The sequence below is a fragment of the Cnephaeus nilssonii genome (assembly GCF_951640355.1).
Source record: "Cnephaeus nilssonii genome assembly, chromosome: 18".
Classification (NCBI taxonomy): domain Eukaryota; kingdom Metazoa; phylum Chordata; class Mammalia; order Chiroptera; family Vespertilionidae; genus Cnephaeus; species Cnephaeus nilssonii.
Window position 1 is genome coordinate 29,960,285 of NC_137089.1, and position 18,845 is coordinate 29,979,129.

An 18,845-nucleotide genomic window follows, 5' to 3' on the forward strand; every position below is an offset into this window, starting at 1 on the left:
CTGTTGATATTTGGCTCTGTTGACTAATGAGTTTGCCGACCACTGGCCTAAAGCATTTCTTGGATATCCATTGGGAAATTACAAGCATTTTGCTTCTGCAGGATGGAACCATTTTCACCAACTCTTGTTTGTGCATTGCTGACCACAGTGACCCACACCTTGGTTGTGAGGCTGTTTTCCTTTGTTTCAGTCTGTACACATATTTTTATTTCAGCAAGAGGAGTGAATTTTCCCACTGGATTCCCAGGTTTCAGGAATCTTCCCACCCTCCCCCACCCACCACATCACCTGGAGACCATTGCTATTGTAGTTCTTGAGTAATTGGACACCCTTTCTGATGTGTGCTTCTATTCCAGGCACGGAGAGTGGTGGAAAGCTAAATCCCTTTCCACAAAGAGAGAAGGCTTCATCCCCAGCAACTACGTAGCCAAAGTCAACACCTTGGAAACGGAAGAGTGAGTCTTTGCCTGTTGTCATCTTTGAGGGTTTTGTTTGCCACGTTGGATTTCTCGTTCATTCTTTTTTCTTTACTTCCCTGGAGCATAACATGAACTGTGACCATGTCTTCTCAGGTGGTTTTTCAAGGATATAACCAGGAAAGATGCCGAAAGACAGCTTTTGGCACCAGGGAACAGCCCCGGGGCCTTCCTCATCAGAGAAAGTGAAACATTAAAGGGTAAGAAAGGGCATAAGGCTTCTCATAAACACCACTTAGGAACTCAATATTTATGTCCCAGTAGTGAAATTTTATAGTTTGCAAACATAACAAATTCAAACTATTTATTTTGCTACCAGTTTGCTAAAGTAGCATAGGAAACTGGCATAACTACGGCCATTTCTCACCACGCTTTATGTTTGCTGGGTCTCTTACATTATTATTTAGAGTAACTCCTGAAATTTTAAGAGAAAGGAAATCAAAACAACTTTTCAATTCAGCAAAACAATTTTAAAAACCATCATGAAGAAGGAAAATGGCATGTTGGTAAACTTCAGAGCAAACAAAATTCTAGCTTTATTTAACAAGTCAACTTTTTTTTTTTTTTTAAAGCGGTCTACATTCATTCTGGCTGTTTGCTAGGGATCACTGTCTAATTTAAAGATTTTTTAATTATTGATTTTTAGAGAGAGAGGAAGGGAGAGGGAGAGAGGGAGAGAAACATTGTTGTGAGAGCAAAACATTGATCGGCTGCCTCCTGCATGTCCCCTAGTGGGGAATGAGCCCGAAATCCGGGCATGTGCCCTGACCAGGAATTGAACTGGCAACCTTTTGGTGCACAAGATGATGCTCAGCCAACTGAGCCACACAGGCTAGGGCTCAAGTAGGCTTTTTATAGGACTTTTCAAATTATGTACTATACATACTTAATTTATATTTTGTGGCAAAAGGGGTACTACAGTATTGTGTAATGCAGATCTCATTTATAAAATATGCATATAATATTTACTTGTACTTTTTCCCTCCCAGGAAGCTACTCTTTGTCTGTCAGAGATTATGACCCTCTGCATGGTGATGTCATTAAGCACTACAAAATTAGGAGTCTGGACAATGGGGGTTATTACATCTCTCCAAGAATCACTTTTCCCTGTATCAGTGACATGATTAAGCATTACCAAAGTAAGTAAAAATTGGAGGTCGGACAAGACAAATACGTTTATCATGGTAACTATGTGGTGTCAAACACTTTTTCATATTAAACGTTTTTATGCATCACCTTTTTCTTGGTAAAATTGCGGATCATGTTCTGAATTTATCTACAATTAAATATACAATCAAAGTCAGATTTGATCCTTGGGAATAACTATTCCAGTCCTTCCCACCTAATCCCTGGTGTTTGACAATTAGTATTTCAGAATTATGAAAATAAAATGAATACTGTTTTTCCATAGTGCATATTTTTACAACATGTCTTTAACTATCTGGAAGAGGAATGCAACTTGCAGATGTGTGTGTGTGTGTGTGTGTGTGTGTGAGTGTGTGTGTAAAAGGAACACATACTCTTGGTAAAAGAACACAGAAATAGCAGCAACACCAGAAGATTTAGCAGAGGCAAGTCACTGGTCCTTTGTCACCAGTGCCACTCTCCAGCCCTGTTAAGCTGAACCCATGACCAGCCTTTGGGTTCATCCCCTGTGTGATTGCAGTTGGCCGTGGTGGGCAGCTGTTGTGACTGCTTATGTCTACAACCCGCTTGAAGGCGTAGGTCCCAAAAGATGGAGAGAGCGCGGTACCCCAGATTTTGTGGAACCTCCCCTCCCTCTCTGTTGTCCCACTCGCTTATTCACCTGGCATGTGTGCGAGGTGCTTGCTGTGCTCTGGCCTTGTCCTGGGCCTGGGGGTCCCCTGGTGACAGAACCAAGCCCATGCCCTTTTGCCATGACGAGCTTACCTGGGCTCCGTAATTGGAAATCACATTGTATTAAGTGTGGCAATCCATTAGCCTTTGTTTATCTGTTGGTTATTTTTTTTATTGTTTTAGTCGAGTAACAGTATGATGAACAAAATCAGGTATGTTTAGATTGTCTTTCGTTTAAGAATATCAAAAGTGGAGAGTCTAAAAAAGATGCTTCTATAAGCATTTTAGGGCAAGCTGGAAATCCCAAGGATAATCTTTGAAACCTCCCCATAGGTACTGGCAAAATACAAAATATAATTGGTTTTTAAAATTTTTTTGTTCTCTTTCAAATTAGAGCAGTCAGATGGCTTATGCAGAAGATTGGAGAAGGCTTGTATTAGCCCCAAACCACAGAAGCCCTGGGATAAAGACGCCTGGGAGATCCCGCGGGAGTCCATCAAGTTGGTGAAGAAGCTCGGGGCCGGGCAGTTCGGGGAAGTCTGGATGGGTGAGTGTGCGGTTCTGCAGCCAGAAGTCACTCTGCAGATGACGACAGGAGCAATAAGGGCTCCAGCCAGTTCCCATCATTTTTCTCAGCCAAACACTAACCTGTGTCAGAAGCATCGCTTCTTTGGTTTTCCTCTGTCCACCTGGCACCAAGAACTGGCCTGCAAAATGACTCCTCCTCCGTGTGACTTAGTAATTCTCTCTCAGACTGCGTGTTTATAAGGAACAGGGCAGTGGGTGTTCATCCCGATTATTCTGTCTGCTCTTTCGTGATTCATCTCCAGAGTCTCTGGACACAGCACGTTTTAACTCCAGGACATTTGCTTCTGGGGAAGGTACACTTGGTTTAGGACCATCCTTGCTAGTGGGCTTCAGGAGGCCCCACATTTTTTTTTTTTTATGAGAATCATTGATCGGCTGCCTCCTGCACACCCCCCACTGGGAATCAAGCCCACAACCCAGGCATGTGCCCTGACCGAGAATCGAACCGTGACCTCCTGGTTCATAGGTCGATGCTCAACCACTGAGCCACGCGGGCTGGGCAAGGAAGCCCCAGGTTTATTGCCATTTCTCACCAAGATGCTCCAAGTGCCATCATTAATGAACCATTCCTTACAGTGAAGGACAGCCTTCTTATGCTGGCTTTTTCCCGGGGATTCCTTTGCCCATTTGTCTTTCCTAAAGTTTTTGTAGTGAATGTGAGGTTCTTTTGTGATAAGAATACCCTCTCTCTCCACCCCTTTCCCTGTTTTAAAGCATCGTGTTTTCCTGGTTCTAGTTGAAAAGGCAGTTACTTCTGGAAAGGATAAGTCATACACGTCTTGTTCCATCACTCCTCCTGTCCCAGCTTTGTGTGTGTGAAAGCAAACACGATTTCTAAAGAGCGGGCAGCTTCTGAAAACTGTCCAAGCGCCTGCCGAGCAGGAACCAGACTCGCCCAGCCTGGTTTCATTTCACTTCCTCATCCAGGGGTCTGTGAGGCAGAGGTGGTTCCTCTCCAGTCTTGGTCCCTGCCATCCCAGCTTTGTCCCCTTTCTCCTGTCGGCGCTGCTTTAATCGAGGTTCTTTTACATATGGCAGAGCCTGACCCAGCATATAATGAATTCTTACTGCACTGTAAGTGTTTGTGAACATACAGAATGCAGGTGATTAGAATCACGCGCTGTGCGTGCATTGGGCTGGCACACTTCAGAGCCAGTTGGCAGCGCATGCCAGGCACTCTGTCTCCCTTCCAGTCAGCAGATTCGTGGGCGAGAGCGCTCACTCTAGGTGTGGTCTCTTCTCATTCACACGCTGCTGCTGAAGTCCTAAGAGTACCCTCCTCCTTTCTCTATCTGCTCTGTTCTTTTTTTTTTTGGGGGGGTGGGGGGCACTGCAGGTTTCATATTTATTATTGTTGTGGACCCCCCACACTTTTGCACGAACCTCTAAGCTGAGTGATCTACTGCCAACTGGCACCAATTCTCCACCTCTGAGTGTGCAGGGGGAACTTGCTCTGTTCTTTGTCATTGAGATAAAATTCAAGTAACATAAAATCAATCATTTTAAAGTGAACAATTCAGTGATGTTTACTACATTCACATTGTTGTGCAAACCACCACCTCGATCCAGTTCCAAAATGTTTTCACCACCCAAAGCAAAGACTGTATCCATTCCTCACTTCCCCCTCCCCCCTCAACCTCACCCCCAGCCACTGGCAACTACCATTTCACTTTCTGTCTCTGTGAATTTGACTATGCTGAGTACCTCATATAAGTAGAATTGTATTGTATTTATCCCTTTGTGACTGGCTTATTTCACTTACTATTAAGGTTCATCCTCAAGGTTCATCCTTGTTGTACCATGCCTCAGAATTTCATTCTGACTTAAGGCTGAATAATATTCCATTGTATGCATTTATCACAGTTTGTTTATCTCTTTATCTGTTGATGGGCATTTGGGTTGTTTCCACCTTTTGGCTCTTATGAAGAATGATGTTATGAACATTCATGTACAAATTATTATGTGGGCAAATATTTTCATTTCTCTTAGGTATGAAGGAGTGAAATTGCTGGGTCATATGGTAATTCTACATTTAATTGTTTGAAGAACCATCAAGCTGTTATCTGCTCTTTTTTTTTTTTAATGCTGCCTTATCTTTTTCCTCTAATACATTTCTTAATGTATTGTTTTTCAAATCCATGACATTAGTGGTACAGAAAACCAGAGAAGAACCAAGCAATGCTTAGAGAGATGGAGTTACATTTATTATTATTATTATTATTATGCACGGGCCCAGAGGAAAATGTCTCTCAAATTCTGGGCCCCAACATGGAGGAACTTTCCCTATTTATATGTTTTTTATCTTCTTTGTCTCCCAAATATGGGGTGTTTCCGGCCCCCTTTGCAAGTTCTTAAAGAGCCCTATATACTGGGGCTTTGAGACCTCAACCAAAGGCTTGGCCTGTTGTCAGTACTGATGACTTGGTCTGGGGAAGGTTTATGGCCTCTCTGAAATGGGAGTAGTCTTATTTTCCTTATTATTTAAGCAAACAAGCATTTACAGAAGCCAAATAGCAGGGTTAAAATTTCAAACAGCAGTTTTTATATAAGATGAATGCTTCATTAGGACAGGAATAGTATAATAAACATTGTATACCCTTCACCTAGATTTACTGCTTAATATTTTGATACATTTGCTTTATCTTTTTCTACGTATACACAAACATATTTTATTGTTGCTGTTTGAATCACTTGAGAGTAAGCTGCAGACATTCAGACGCTTTTCCCTAAACACTTAAGCACGTGTCTCCTAAGAGCAGGGCCGTTATCTTACACAATTTAGTGATCACATTCAGGAAACTTAACATTGATGCATTCTATTACCTAATGCCGAGTCTGTATTCGAATATCCCTAATTGTTCCAGGAATGTCCTTGTCGCTAAGATCATGTGTTTGCATTTAGTTGACATGTCTTTAGTCTCCTTTAATCTGGGACATTCGGTCCCTTAGCCCATCTTCATATTTTACGACGTTTTGTAGAACACGGGTCACTTGTTTTTGGAATGTCCTTCATTTGGATTTCTCCGGTGTTTCTTGAGACTTGGCTCAGGTTTTGCCTTTGTGCCTGAGTAGTGAGTGCTAAGTGGTGCTGTGTCCTCGGTGCATCTGGCAGGAGGCACCGCATGTTCATTGGTCCCATTATTGCTGATTTCGTTTTCATTTGAAGGAGGTCCACCAGACGTCTCCATTGTAAATGACCCTTTCACATTCCCTTTTGTAATTAATTCATGATCTGTGGGGAGATTAGGATTGTGTAAGAACTTCCCCCAAATGGTTTCGGCATTACCTGCTCATGTGAATCCTCTTCCCTCTGGGAAGCCATAAGTTCTCTAAAAAGCCACCCTTGCCCCTGTCCTCCTTCCGCACTCCCCAGGCCACGTCTCCTCCAGCCCCACTGGCTCCCTTCGGTAACCAGGGACTCGGCCTTCTCTTCCTGGCCTCCCCTCCCCAGCCTTATCTCTTTATTGGCAGGAAAATACATGTTCATGATTACACTGAATTGTCCTCTGGGTCTCTGAGTCCATCTGAGTGTGCCAGGATTTGGAGTGGGGAGATGACAAGGTGGAGGGTGGGGAAGACGGGAGGAGAGCCCAGGGTGTCCCAGCTATACGGTGTCCATGGGCCCATTTCTAGGGACACTTCCATCGATTATCTCCTGTACTCATCACAGTTACACTGAAAGGTAAGAATGATGATGGTCATTAGATAAATGAGGACACTGAGAACCAGAGAAGCAACTTGCCCGAAGGCATTCAAGGCAGTGAAGGAGCCAGCCTGTGCTGCTCTGGTGTCCCAGAGAGCTGGACTCACTTGCTAAGCGATCTGCAAGTTCATTTGACCTCCCAAGCTTCAGTTTCCTCACTGGTAAAATGGGCAAGCAATGCTCACCTCTTGTTGAAAGGAAGAATGAGGTTATGTAGTTTAAGGGTTTTCTATAGTGTCTGGCTCTGAGCACTCTACTTTTATGATTATTTTCATGTTACCGTGTTTGACTATAGCCGTTGGAAGCTGTAATTCAATAGCTTTTTTCCAATTTTAATTATGAATTCAAACTATAAAGAATCCAGTTAGACCTTCCCATGGAGAGTTGTCGGCAAAGGAGTTGCATATCCGTCATGAAGGGAAAAGTAGGGGGAGCTTAGCTGGGGTGTTCTTGTCTGCTCCGCAGCAGCAGCCTTGCGTATGAAGTGATGGATTGGAGTTTTGTTCCAGCCTCCTCGTGTTCAGCTCTGAAGCCCTGGTAAAGGAGTTGAATTGTGTGCTATTTACACCCAAGAGATAAGAGAGAGGATCTGCTGGTTATCATTTCGAGAGGAAGAGATTATGATAGTTCTGTATTTTCCTAACATTTTCTTGAGGGCTACTAACAAGTAGAATGGTAATCTCTTTACCAGCTGCACGATGGTGGTGCTCCCAGGTTCCATTTGCCAGCCAACTCGTCCAGTCTAGATGAGCTGGCGTTAAGTCAGGAGCAAGGTCGCAGTGGGGGGCACATGCCTGAATAGACCTGGTCACAGCACAGTTCTGCTGCAAGAGCTCAAGCCTGCGCTGAAAGGGTCACCGTGAGCTCCAGCACATTGGTCCTTTCTGGGACTGAGAAAACCTCTTTGCTTTGAATTCTAGATGCACAAAATCCTCCTGCCCCTTTCCCACCTTTTCCTGTTCATGGGCTTCCACCGGGCCACTTGCTAAATATTCACCCTGACTGGATAGGACTTTTATTCCGCATGTACCTAGTTGGTGCCTGGGAGACCACTGAGGTTTAGAAGAGAGGAGGGTGGGGCATTGGAAAATATGTAACTGTTTTCTTCAGAGTGGTGCTTTTCATTTAAATTGCTTGAAAGGGGGTAGAAATCTTGTTAAAAGTTATTTTTTGAATAGATTTGTTAATGTTTTCACATAACATAATTCAGTGTCCAGTTCAGTTCTATCGTGGACAAGCACATTGTATAACCATTTTCCAGAACTCTTCATCTTGTGAAAACAAGACTCCATACTCTTTAAAAAACACTCCCCTTTCCCCCTCTCCCAGCCCCTGTCAACCGCTGTCCTACTGTCTGTCTCTATAAATGTGACTACTCTTGGTACCTCAAATAAATGGACTCATAAAGTGTTTGTCTTTTGTGTATGTGTGTGACTGGCTTCTTTTATTTAGCATAATGTCTTCCAGTTTCATCCATGTTGTAGCATATGTCGGACTTTCCTTTTTCGGGGGGGTGAGTAATATTGCATTGTACGTATACACGGATTTTGTTTATCCATTCATCCTTCAATGGATACTTGGGTTACTTCTACCTTTTGGCAGTTGGGAATAATATGTGAGTGCACAATTACCTTTATTATCTTATATATGGGATTGCTAGGTCATTTGGCAATTCTATATTTAAAATTTTTGAAGAATTGCCATACTGTGCTCCACAGTGGCTGGACCGCTTTACATTCCCACCAACAGTGCACGAGTTTCAGTTTCTCTGCATCCTCACCAACACTTGTAGTTTTCTGGTGTTTTGTTTTTGTTTCTATTTTATAGTAGCCATCCTAATGGGCCTGAGGTAGAGTCTCTTGTATTTTGATTTGCATTTACTAATGATTAGTGATGTTGAACATCTTTTCATGTATTTATTGGCCATTTCCTCTTTGGAGAAATGTTTATTCAAGCCCATTGCCCATTTTTAATTGGGTTATTGGTTTGATTTGCTAATGATATTTTAAAAGAGAGAGGCAGCAGAGGCTCATCTTAAAGGGGGTTATAAAAGAACCTAGCTTGTAGGAATGGTGTAAGGGTTGAATGAGATGATACATGTAAGCTCTTAGTCCAGTCAACAGCATTCAAAGAGCCCTTGTTATTGTTACATATTTAATCCTATCTAATAATAGACAAATATGCAAATTGATCATACCTCCGACACACCCACAAGCCACACCCACCATCCAATCAGAGTGAGTATGCAAATTAACCCAAACCAAGATGGCTACAGCCACAGAGAGCAAGGTTTCCTAGGTAACAGAGGAAGCCAAGCTTTCCGCCTGCCCTCGCCAGGCATAAGCCTCCACTCAAGCTACAAAGTTTCAATTATAGAAGGTAAACAAATTCAAACAAATGGCGGCAGAACGGAGCTTGAGAGAGCAGGCCAGTGTTGCCGCCAGCAACAGGGGAAGCAAAGCTTTCCGCACACCCTGGCCAGGCCCACCCACTTAAGGCAACAAAGTTTCAATTATAACCCCAACACAAATGGCTGCCGGCCTCGGAGGGAGCCCCAGGCTTGGCTCCGCTCCAGGCTACAAAGTTTCAATTGTAGAAGGAAAATAAATTCCAGATACCAGGGCCTCCGCTTGGGTTGCCAGGGGGCGTGGCCGGCCTGCAAACCACCACAGGCCCCTCGCTCAGGCCGCCCCACACCCCAAGGGAACCCCCACCTGATCCGGGACACCCTTCAGGGCAAACCACCTGGCCCCCACCCCTGTACCAGGCCTCTATCCTATCTAATAAACGAGTAATATGCAGATTGATCATCACTGCAACACACAATATAGCTGCCCCCATGTGGACACAAGATGGCCACCACAAGATGCCAGCAGGAGAGGGCAGTTGGGAGGCACCCGGCCTGCAAGGGAGGGCAGTTGGAAGTGATCAACCCTGCAGGAGAGGGCAGTTAGGGGTGACCAGGCTGGCAGAGGAGGGAAGTTGGGGGCAAACAGGCTGGCAGCAGAGTGGTTAGGGGGTGATCAGGCTGGCAGGCAGAAGTGGTTAGGGGCAATCAGGAAGGCAGGCAGGCAAGCAGTTGGGAGCCAGCAGTCCTGGATTGTGAGAGGGATGTCCGACTGCCCGTTTAGGGATCCGACTGCCCACTGGGATCGGGCCTAAACGGGCAGTTGGACATCCCTCGAGGGGTCCCATATTGGAGAGGGTACAGGCTGGGCTGAGGGACAACCCCCCTCCGTGCACGAATTTCGTGCACCGGGCCTCTAGTTTTATTATAAAGAGTGTATGGCGACAATAGAACAAAGGGTATGAAATAGAGGGGAGAAATTACCTAGGATTTTCCCACTCAACACAACTTGTTTCTTGGTTTTTTAAATCAAGCTTTTTTTTATTTTGAGATAGTTATAGATTTATTTGTGGTTGTAAAAAATAACAGAGGGGAAAACACATGTATCCACACAAACACTTTTACACAAATGTTCATAGTAAGTAGCATTATTCAGTAATAACTGAGGAGTGTAAATAATCCAAATATCTATCAGTTGATGAACTGATAAACAACATGTAGCATAGCCATACAATAGAATATTATTTGGCAGTAAAATATTGACACACGCTCCAGCGTAGATGAACCTTGAAAATATTATGTGAAATGGGAGAAGCTAGACACAAAGGACCACATACTTTATGATTCCATTTTTTTAAATGTCCAGGGTAGGCAAATCTGTAGAGACAAAGTAGATGAGTGGTTGCCTCAGGTCGGGGGAGGGGAGGATGGGGGAGTTACTGTTAATGGGTACGGGTTTCTTTTGGGGGTGATGAAAAATCTTCTAATAATTGATTGTGGTGTTGGTTCCACAATTCTTAATATACAAAAACCAGTGAATGATATACTTTAAATGGGTAAATGGTATATGGATTGTATTTCAAAAAAAAAACCTATCATATATAAAAGAAATAATACAAAGAGATCCCACGTAACCTTCACCCAGTTTCTCCCAGTAATAACATCTTTCAAAACTATAGTACAAAATCACTGCCAGGATATTGACATTGATAGTTGTTTGCTTTTTAATCGTGCTTTTTTCTTTTAGTCTTGTATTAAAGAAAAGAAAAGAGGGAGGGAGGGAGGCAGGAAAAGGAAGAGAAAGAAAGAAGACAAAAGGAAAAAATAGAAAATTTTGAACTGGGATCTTTTGTTAGGAATCTCCTCCTTAACTACTGAAAGAACATCACTAAGTTGGATGCATTTAGCAGAGAAATACTGGGAATACAACCAAAAGAATGGTGATTGGTGATACTCTGTTATAAAACAGAGGTTAAAGGATGCCCCCTCTCCTATGTGTGTGTGTGAGTCTCACTCTGTCCAAGGGCTGGTACAATAGCAAGGTCTGTGCAATTTAGAGCTGCCAGAATTTACTTTGTATTTCTCAAGGGATAGCAGGCTCGGTTTTTTTCACTGACAGAAAAAGAACAGATTAAATTTTATATCACTGTTAACCAAGTAAGTTGATCCTTTTGTAAAGCACAACGAATGGTTCATGAAACACCAGTTACATTTTATGGTCTGAATATATTTGGACTGAAATGCAGTGAACAAATACTAGGAAGTGACCTGTTTTGGGGTGGGGGTGGGGAGGAAGAGGGGTTGGGGACAGAAGAAGGAGGAGGTTCTGCCTCAAGCTGTTTCCTCTTGTTGGTGTGATCCTCTTGACATCTGGCCTGGTGACGTTTTCCTCTGTGGATTGTTGGATTCTGAGGGAACTGACTGATCCGTGAAACTAAGGGTGATGTTTCCTGTTACCTCTTGGTCTATAAAAAAAAGACTTTGGGGGAAAGCAAACTTATTTTGACTTGAACTTTGCTTGGTAAACCTTCATTTGAGCCAACTGCGTTGAAATTAATCACCAGCCAACTTCCAAAATCAACTACATGCATCTTTTATTTAGAACCACCCTCCTTAGGTGCTGTTGAGCACGTTAGTCACACTTGCACAGTGTGAACTCTCTCAGGTTGTCACACCAGTGTTCGTGAACGGTGGCCAAGTCCACTCCACAAGAAAATCTTTACTGCGTTCAAAGACTTTTTAAAATCATTTTTCACCTGTAATGTCAACCCCAGTCTCCATGACGAGGTGAACCGAACCTGCACATTCCTGAGAATGTCTTGGTAAAGCCCCATTTGACCCTTAGTGGTGAATAATCATCGGGATGAAAATCTGCCCTATTGTTTGCATGCCACAGCTCTGACATGACATTAAGAGGGAGCGGCTGCCGTTCTTGGGCTGTAGGACACAGCTGTTTTCTTCACTGTTCATGTCGAACTCCTTATCAGCATTTGAAATATCTTCAGCAGCTGCACTATTTCCTGAGAACTTTCCCCTCTCCCCTTGGAAAGCATTTTTTTTCTTCCTTCTTCCCCCATAATTTCATGTTATGTAAAAGTCTCAACGAGTCCCATGGCTTCTGTGGTGACTGGAGGAGAATAATTGTTTCTTTCGCATTTATGGCTGGGTAACATAACAAGCAGACAGAAAAGTGCAGACAACACAAATACTCAGTATCACCAAGAATTCCAAAATGAAAACCTGTGTGGTGACCACTGAGGTCACACAGCGGGAACTTGCCCGCACCCAGACGTCCTCCCTCATCCCTTTCCCATCTCCACCACGCCTGGGCCCCAGAGGCGGCAGCTCTTCTGACCTTCGTGAGCCTGTCCTGGCTTTTCCTTAGAGTTCTGCTACTTTTGTATGTGGGGGTATGCTTCCCCAAACAGTGGAAGTTAGCTCTGCCTGGTTTTGAATTTTATGTGTATAAATGAATTACACCAGGGTAGTCTTTTATTATGTCTTGCCTCTTTTATTCAACATGCTGTTGGTGAGTTTCACTCATGTTTTTAGGGGTAGCTACAGTACATTCATCCTCATTCCTGTATAGTATTGTGTTGAATTTATATTCAAGATGCACAACGGTGTACCCATGGATCTCACTGTGTATGGATGGAATGGAGTTGTTCTCAGGTTTTGGCTACTGTGAACAATGCTGCTGTGACCGTTTTTGTGACCAGGAGTGGATTTGCTGGGTCATAGGAGTCCGAATCTTCAAGTCTGTTAAATACTGCCAACGTCATTTCCCAAGCACTTGTCCCAGTTTAGACTTTCACCAGCAAAGGACACGAGCCCCAGGTTTGCACAGCCCTGTGTGGTGGTGTGGGGGGTGAGTTTGCTCAAGATAATTGCATTGAAAAAGAGGCTTTCCTGGCAACACTCATCATGGGCCCCTTGGGGCCGTTGTTAAAGACAGACGTTTTACAACTCAATTTCAGGGATGCTCAAAAAAAGTACAGACAAGGGCCTAGGGGAGCTGCCCCAGTTTCCCTGCTAAGGAATATGGGCTCACCAGAACTCAAGATTCTTGTCAAGTTGGGTGGTGGTTTCTCCCTAAGGCTCTATTTGCATTTCTGTGATTACTAGTAAGATCTTCCTTTCACGGGTTTATTAGTCATTTGGATTTTTTTTTCTTTTAGCAATGCTCATCTAAGCCTTCGCCTGTTTTTTCCATTTTCCTTTCTGACCTGTAGGAAGACTGGCCCTTTGTCAGTTACATGTGTCAAAGAGAGTGTATTTTCTTGCTATGCTTTGCCAGAGATACATTTATGTAACTGAGGGCCTATTTATAACTTTTAAACAAATTTATAATGGAATCTTCTTGATCCATATGTAATATTAAAGGACTTTTGTTGGTGGAATTTACTTTAAATGTGATCTTAAGAGACCTAGGAAAAGTCACACTGTCACTGGAAAGGGGAACGGTCCAGAGTGTGTCTGCCTCGGGCCCGCCAGTAGCGTATGGGTCATTGACTTGGTGCAGGGAAGATTTCCCAACGTGAGTCTAGGTGATTAGAACATTTATAAAAGTTGGGGACGGTGAAACAAGGCAAAGCTTAGGACAGAAGAAGCAACAGGAGAGGGCCTAGGTGGGGCTTTGGTTCTCTAAAAATGTTATAGTTAAGAAATGAGCCTGGGCAGGGCTCACTGAGAAGTCAGAGAAGGCGGGCCTTGGAGGCAGATTCAGGGGGTTAACCTGGGACTAGCCGCTACTGCCCATTGCTCTGCTGGTAGCAAGTCTTCTGGGAGACCCTTAGAGTTTAGGAGATGCTTGCCTGCTGGAGAAGAAGAGGGAGAAGGGAAATGCGTGGGCATATTCCTGGGAGGGAGAGCTCACTCTGGGTCCTTCATTTTTGAGGATTTTTTTTAAAGGCTGGGAGGAGGTCTTAGCGGAGCTCTCAATAGAATATTCATCAGCTTTTCCAGGTGCGCCCTCTCAGGGCCTGGTCTCCACAGATTGGTCAGTGTCAGGGCAGGGCGTCATTAGTCATTGCAGTTGGTCCTGATGTCACCCACCTGGTTTTGCTGCTTTTCTGAAATACAACTGAGGCCTAGATGTTATCTCTAAAGACGTGACCTTCTATATCTGACTATAAATTGCTAGGCCACTTTGTTCAGCTATTTGTCTCAGTTTCCCCATTCCATTTGCCAAGGAATTTTCCTAGCTTCTTACAATTGGAAAATCCATTTATATTTTCATGATTCTATTATTCTGTGTAGGTTGTGGCTTTTGAAAATGACATAAGACAATATTTTGTCAGCTTCCTATTACAGCCTTTTCTATATGTTCTTATTTTATTTTATATACTGCAGTCTTCATTTTTCTGGAGGGCATTACAAGCTACTAAGTACAAATCAAAGTGGAATATAAAAGGAAGTTTTAACAGAGAAATCTGTGTTAAAGACCAGAAGAAAAATTATTAATTAGGGTTGACAGCTGTAAAGTAATACTTTCTCTTACCCATTTGAAGATGTGGGAATAGGAATATAGTATCTTTTTAAAAAAAATAATTTATTTTGTAAAAAAGAAAAAATAATAATGCACATGGCCGGGGCTTAATCACAAGGAACAACAACAGCCTGTAATTATTGGAATCGAGAGTCTAGGTCAGTGGTCGACAAACTCATTAGTCAACAGAGTGGCAAACTGCCCTAGATGGTTTGGCTCAATGGATAGAGCATTGGCCCTTGGACTGAAGGGTCTCAGGTTCAATTCTGGTAGAGGACATGTTCCTTGGTTGCAGGCTCAAACCACGGGGCACGTTCAGGAGTCAGCCAATCAATGTGTCTCTCTCATATTGATGTTTATCTCCCTGTCTCTCCCTCTCCCTTCCACTCTCTCTAAAAATCAATGGAAAAAATATCCTTGGGTGAGGATTAATAACAACAACAAAAAGTACATGAAAAAGTGTTCTGTGGTCAAGAAAGTGTGGGGAATGCTGAGGTTAGCCAAGTCGGACAGGTTTCTTCACCGAAGGACGCTGCAGCTCCTGGGTGGGGACAGGGGTGTGGCAGTGGTTCCCAGACATTCAGCCCAGAGCCCTTTGTTCATGGGGAGTCACCCAAGTCCAGTTCTCTTTGAAAACTTTGGGGAAAGCTTATTTGACTCTATATTGTACTTTAAAATTAGTATATATAAATAAAATTTTTAACTGCAAAGCTTGTTTTCTGATTATAAAAATAAGACATATTCACCATAGAATATTTGTTAAATAAAGGTAGGGTGAACAAAATTAAAATCACCCATACGTGCACCATTGGAGATAGCCAGTATTTGGTATATTTTGGTGCATTTTCTTCTAGACCGTTGTCTGTGTGAGGGCGTGTGTGTGTGTGTGTGTGTGTGTGTGTGTGTGTGTGTGTTTAAATCTTGGATAAAGAACATTTTATTAATTAGAGGGAAATCTTAGTCCCCATGATGGAGTACATATAGAAGTGTTTCTTTTTTTAACTATTGCTTTATAAAAACCTTTTGACTGTGGAATAACTTCAGGTAATTTTGTAAAGATGGTACAGACTAATTCCCATGTACCCTTCACCCAGCTGCCCCTAATGTTAACACTGTATAGAGTTTTACGTAAGTTTTTTCTATCTGTAACTAAACTTTCTTCTGATTCTGCATGAAGGCTTTGGGTTTTCAGTTTGGTAAAGCATGCCCCTTCTGCCTTCCTAGGTTACTATCACAATAGCACCAAAGTGGCTGTGAAGACGCTGAAGCCGGGCACGATGTCTGTGCAAGCTTTCCTGGAAGAAGCAAACCTCATGAAGACCCTCCAGCACGACAAGCTGGTGAGGCTCTACGCCGTGGTCACCAAGGAGGAGCCCATCTACATCATCACGGAGTACATGGCCAAGGGTGAGGCGCCCAAAGCCCAGTGCTGTTCACTCACCTAACCCTCGCCCGGCCGGGAATCCAGTCTTCCTGTGTTCCCTGCATTCGTCTCCATATTTATATTAGCCCCAAGAACAGTACCCAATACCTAGTAGGCTCGCAATGAATATTTATCAGAGAAATAAATACATCTTTTAAATAAGAGTATTTGTATTTTTATATGTTTAAAATATGAGTTCTCAGACTCCTAAAGATAGGTTGTTTTCCTCTGTAGCATTCTGTAAAGGTTCAGGGTGTCACTTCAAAATGTGAACATTGTCAAGATTGAACTTGTCAAGATTGAACTCCCTTGTAACCATGGACTCACTGGAGGAGAGGCTTAAGAGGTTGTTTTCCCCTGTGGCTCTCACTGTCAGATAAAAGGGTTTGAATCACCGCCCTTCTTCCTGCAACTCAGTATAGATATTAATAAACTGCCAAACGATTCTTTAAAATTCAGAAGAAACGAAGGAAGAAAAGTGTCCACCATGACGCTTTTTAAAAAAATATATATTTTATTGAATTTTTACAGAGAGGAAGAGAGAGGGATAGAGAGTTAGAAACATCGATGAGAGAGAAACATTGATCAGCTGCCTCTTGCACACCCCCTACAGGGGATGTGCCCGCAACCAAGGTACATGCCCCTGACCGGAATCGAACCTGGGACCCTTGAGTCCGCAGGCCGACGCTCTATCTACTGAGCCAAACCGGTTTTGGCCACCATGACGCTTTTTTACCTGGAGCACATGTACATTTCAAATCAGGTCAAAGGTCACAGGTTAGAGGGGACTGGGTTCGACCAACCTCAGAAAATGGAGAATCCAGAATTAACCATCATCTCATGAAAAAGGATTATAATGTGCTATCAGAGATGAATAGGTTAGAAAGATGCATATTATATTTTTTTAATATATATTAAAACTTCAGAATATTAGTCACTCAGAGTCCTTCCGAAAAAGGACATTCTTTTAAAAACAACAACAAAAGACCTGGCCCCTATGGCTTAGGTTGCTATAGCCCAGAAACCAGTCTCCGGATGATAAACTCTGTAGGAGTTCAGTAAATATGATTTGAGCTCATCAGTTTATAACCTTATTAATCGTAAGTGTAAATATGTGTTTCTCCAGATAATAATGCCTAACCTTTATTGAGCACTGACTGTGTAGCACTGTTCTCAGTGCCTTCCCTGGGTGATCTCACTCAATCTTTTCAGCAATCTCAGGGCTAAACAGCCTGGTTTCGTGTTGTGGATGAGGTAGCAGAACATTTACTGAGCACTCATGACCTGCCAAGCGCCATGGCACATGCTTCAATCCATCCTCCTAAGGACTCTGATATAGCCACTAGGACATGCCCACTTCACAGGGACCTAGACAGATAAGTAGCTTGCCCAAGGCTGCCCTCAGTTCTAGGGGAAAAGGCATTTTGTGGGGCTCCCCCCTGTAGCAATGATCACTTGAATTATATTTGTTTGGGGTTTCTTTTGTGTTTTAACTACACTAACTTTCTTTCTTCCTCTATCAACAGGTAGTCTGCTGGATTTCCTGAAGAGTGATGAAGGGGGCAAAGTGCAGCTTCCAAAGCTAATTGACTTTTCTGCTCAGGTGAAGTATGAAGCAGCCAGTGTGTGTGTGAATTTGCAGAGACCTCCCCTGTGTCAGATTCACGATGAAATTGTTTCAGGAGAAGGCATTTCCATTGAATGTTTCCCAGCAGTGGTTATGTGTACACTTCCTTAGAAACAGTACTGGGCGTTTTACACAGAGTGTGTGTGCATGTGTCATTTTGACTTTGGAAGTCATCTTCTTTAACACAAATCAGTCTCTTTATACTTACATTTATTTCTGCACAAATGATAGAAACAATGCAGCTGAATTGACCACTTTGGGCTGCATTTTGGGGAAGCAATTCCATGCAGTGTACGTGCAGCACCTTCTAAGCCATGCACATGTGGTGTCTAAGTTACTAATGTGATGTACTGTCACCTTTAAGTCCTAAGTGTTCTTGAAAACAGAGGGACAATATTCCTTTCCTGTTCAGTTCTCCTTGTTGGGTGTGCCTTTAGGATTCTGGGAAATACTTATTTGTAATATTTCCAGAACTAGCCTAGAAGTTGCGAATTTGTTTATGTTGAAATCACATGTTCCCGAAGTGTACTTAAGAGCAGAGGGAGGTTACCCAGAAACCCAGCAATGTCCCCAGTATTCCAAGGAAGTGCACATTTGAATGATGCCAGCTACTGACTTTTAATGGTTGCATTGTGTTCATTCGTCATGTTCAGGAATTTTTGCTTGTTTCTCAGTATTGGCCACAGGTGGTTCATGTAGGGAAGGCCATGTACCATATCACAGAGATTTCTAGAAGTTGTACGAAAGGGCAGTCTCTATGATCTTCATTTCTTACTCCCATTTTTTCCCCCGGACCTTTTTTTAGTTGGGAAATAGACGGGGCCTTCTTGTGAGATGAGATCAAAGGGATGAATGAGTGCATTTAAGTAAGATAGGAACAACACCTACTCTGCAATAGAGTGTGTGGCAGACTGGAGTCCACATCTGAAGACTGGAGTTTGTGTCCTGTCTCTGCCACTCAATAACAATGCCATTTTCAGGAAGTGCTTTCTCTTTTTGGGTTAGTTTATTCATCTATCAAATGGGAATGGGAATGCTCACTTTAAGGAGATGTTGTCAAGCGTCAAATCAAAGGAGCTGAATAGACCCAGAGACATAGAAGCATGAAAAGACTGTTGAACCTCAGAGGGAAGGCAGGGGAGGATGGGTGAGAAGAGATCAACCAATGAACTTGTATGCATATATGCATAACCCATGGACTCAGACAATGGGGCGGTGAGGGCTTGGGGAGATGGGAGAGGGCTGGAAGAGTTTAATGGGGAAAAAAGGAGGACCTATGTAATACTTTCAATAATAAAATTTTTTTAAAAAATCAAACAAGCTGGCATGGACACAGCACTTCAGAGCCTGTTGGTGGAAGCTGAGGAGACCTTGG

General features: G+C 43.1%; 1 protein-coding gene across 3 annotated transcripts in view; it reads left to right on the forward strand.

Annotated features, from left to right (window-relative positions):
- LYN (LYN proto-oncogene, Src family tyrosine kinase) overlaps positions 1 to 18,845 on the forward strand; it is a gene marked incomplete at its 5' end in the record, with an annotated part of 99,450 nt that overhangs the window by 53,308 nt on the left and 27,297 nt on the right. For all 3 annotated transcript variants that reach the window (XM_079796049.1, XM_079796050.1, XM_079796051.1), the window contains 6 exons: positions 357 to 455; positions 573 to 676; positions 1,466 to 1,615; positions 2,689 to 2,841; positions 15,645 to 15,827; positions 17,370 to 17,446. In XM_079796049.1, the coding sequence (XP_079652175.1) occupies positions 357 to 455; positions 573 to 676; positions 1,466 to 1,615; positions 2,689 to 2,841; positions 15,645 to 15,827; positions 17,370 to 17,446 (766 nt within the window). The remainder of the gene's footprint in view (positions 1 to 356; positions 456 to 572; positions 677 to 1,465; positions 1,616 to 2,688; positions 2,842 to 15,644; positions 15,828 to 17,369; positions 17,447 to 18,845) is intronic.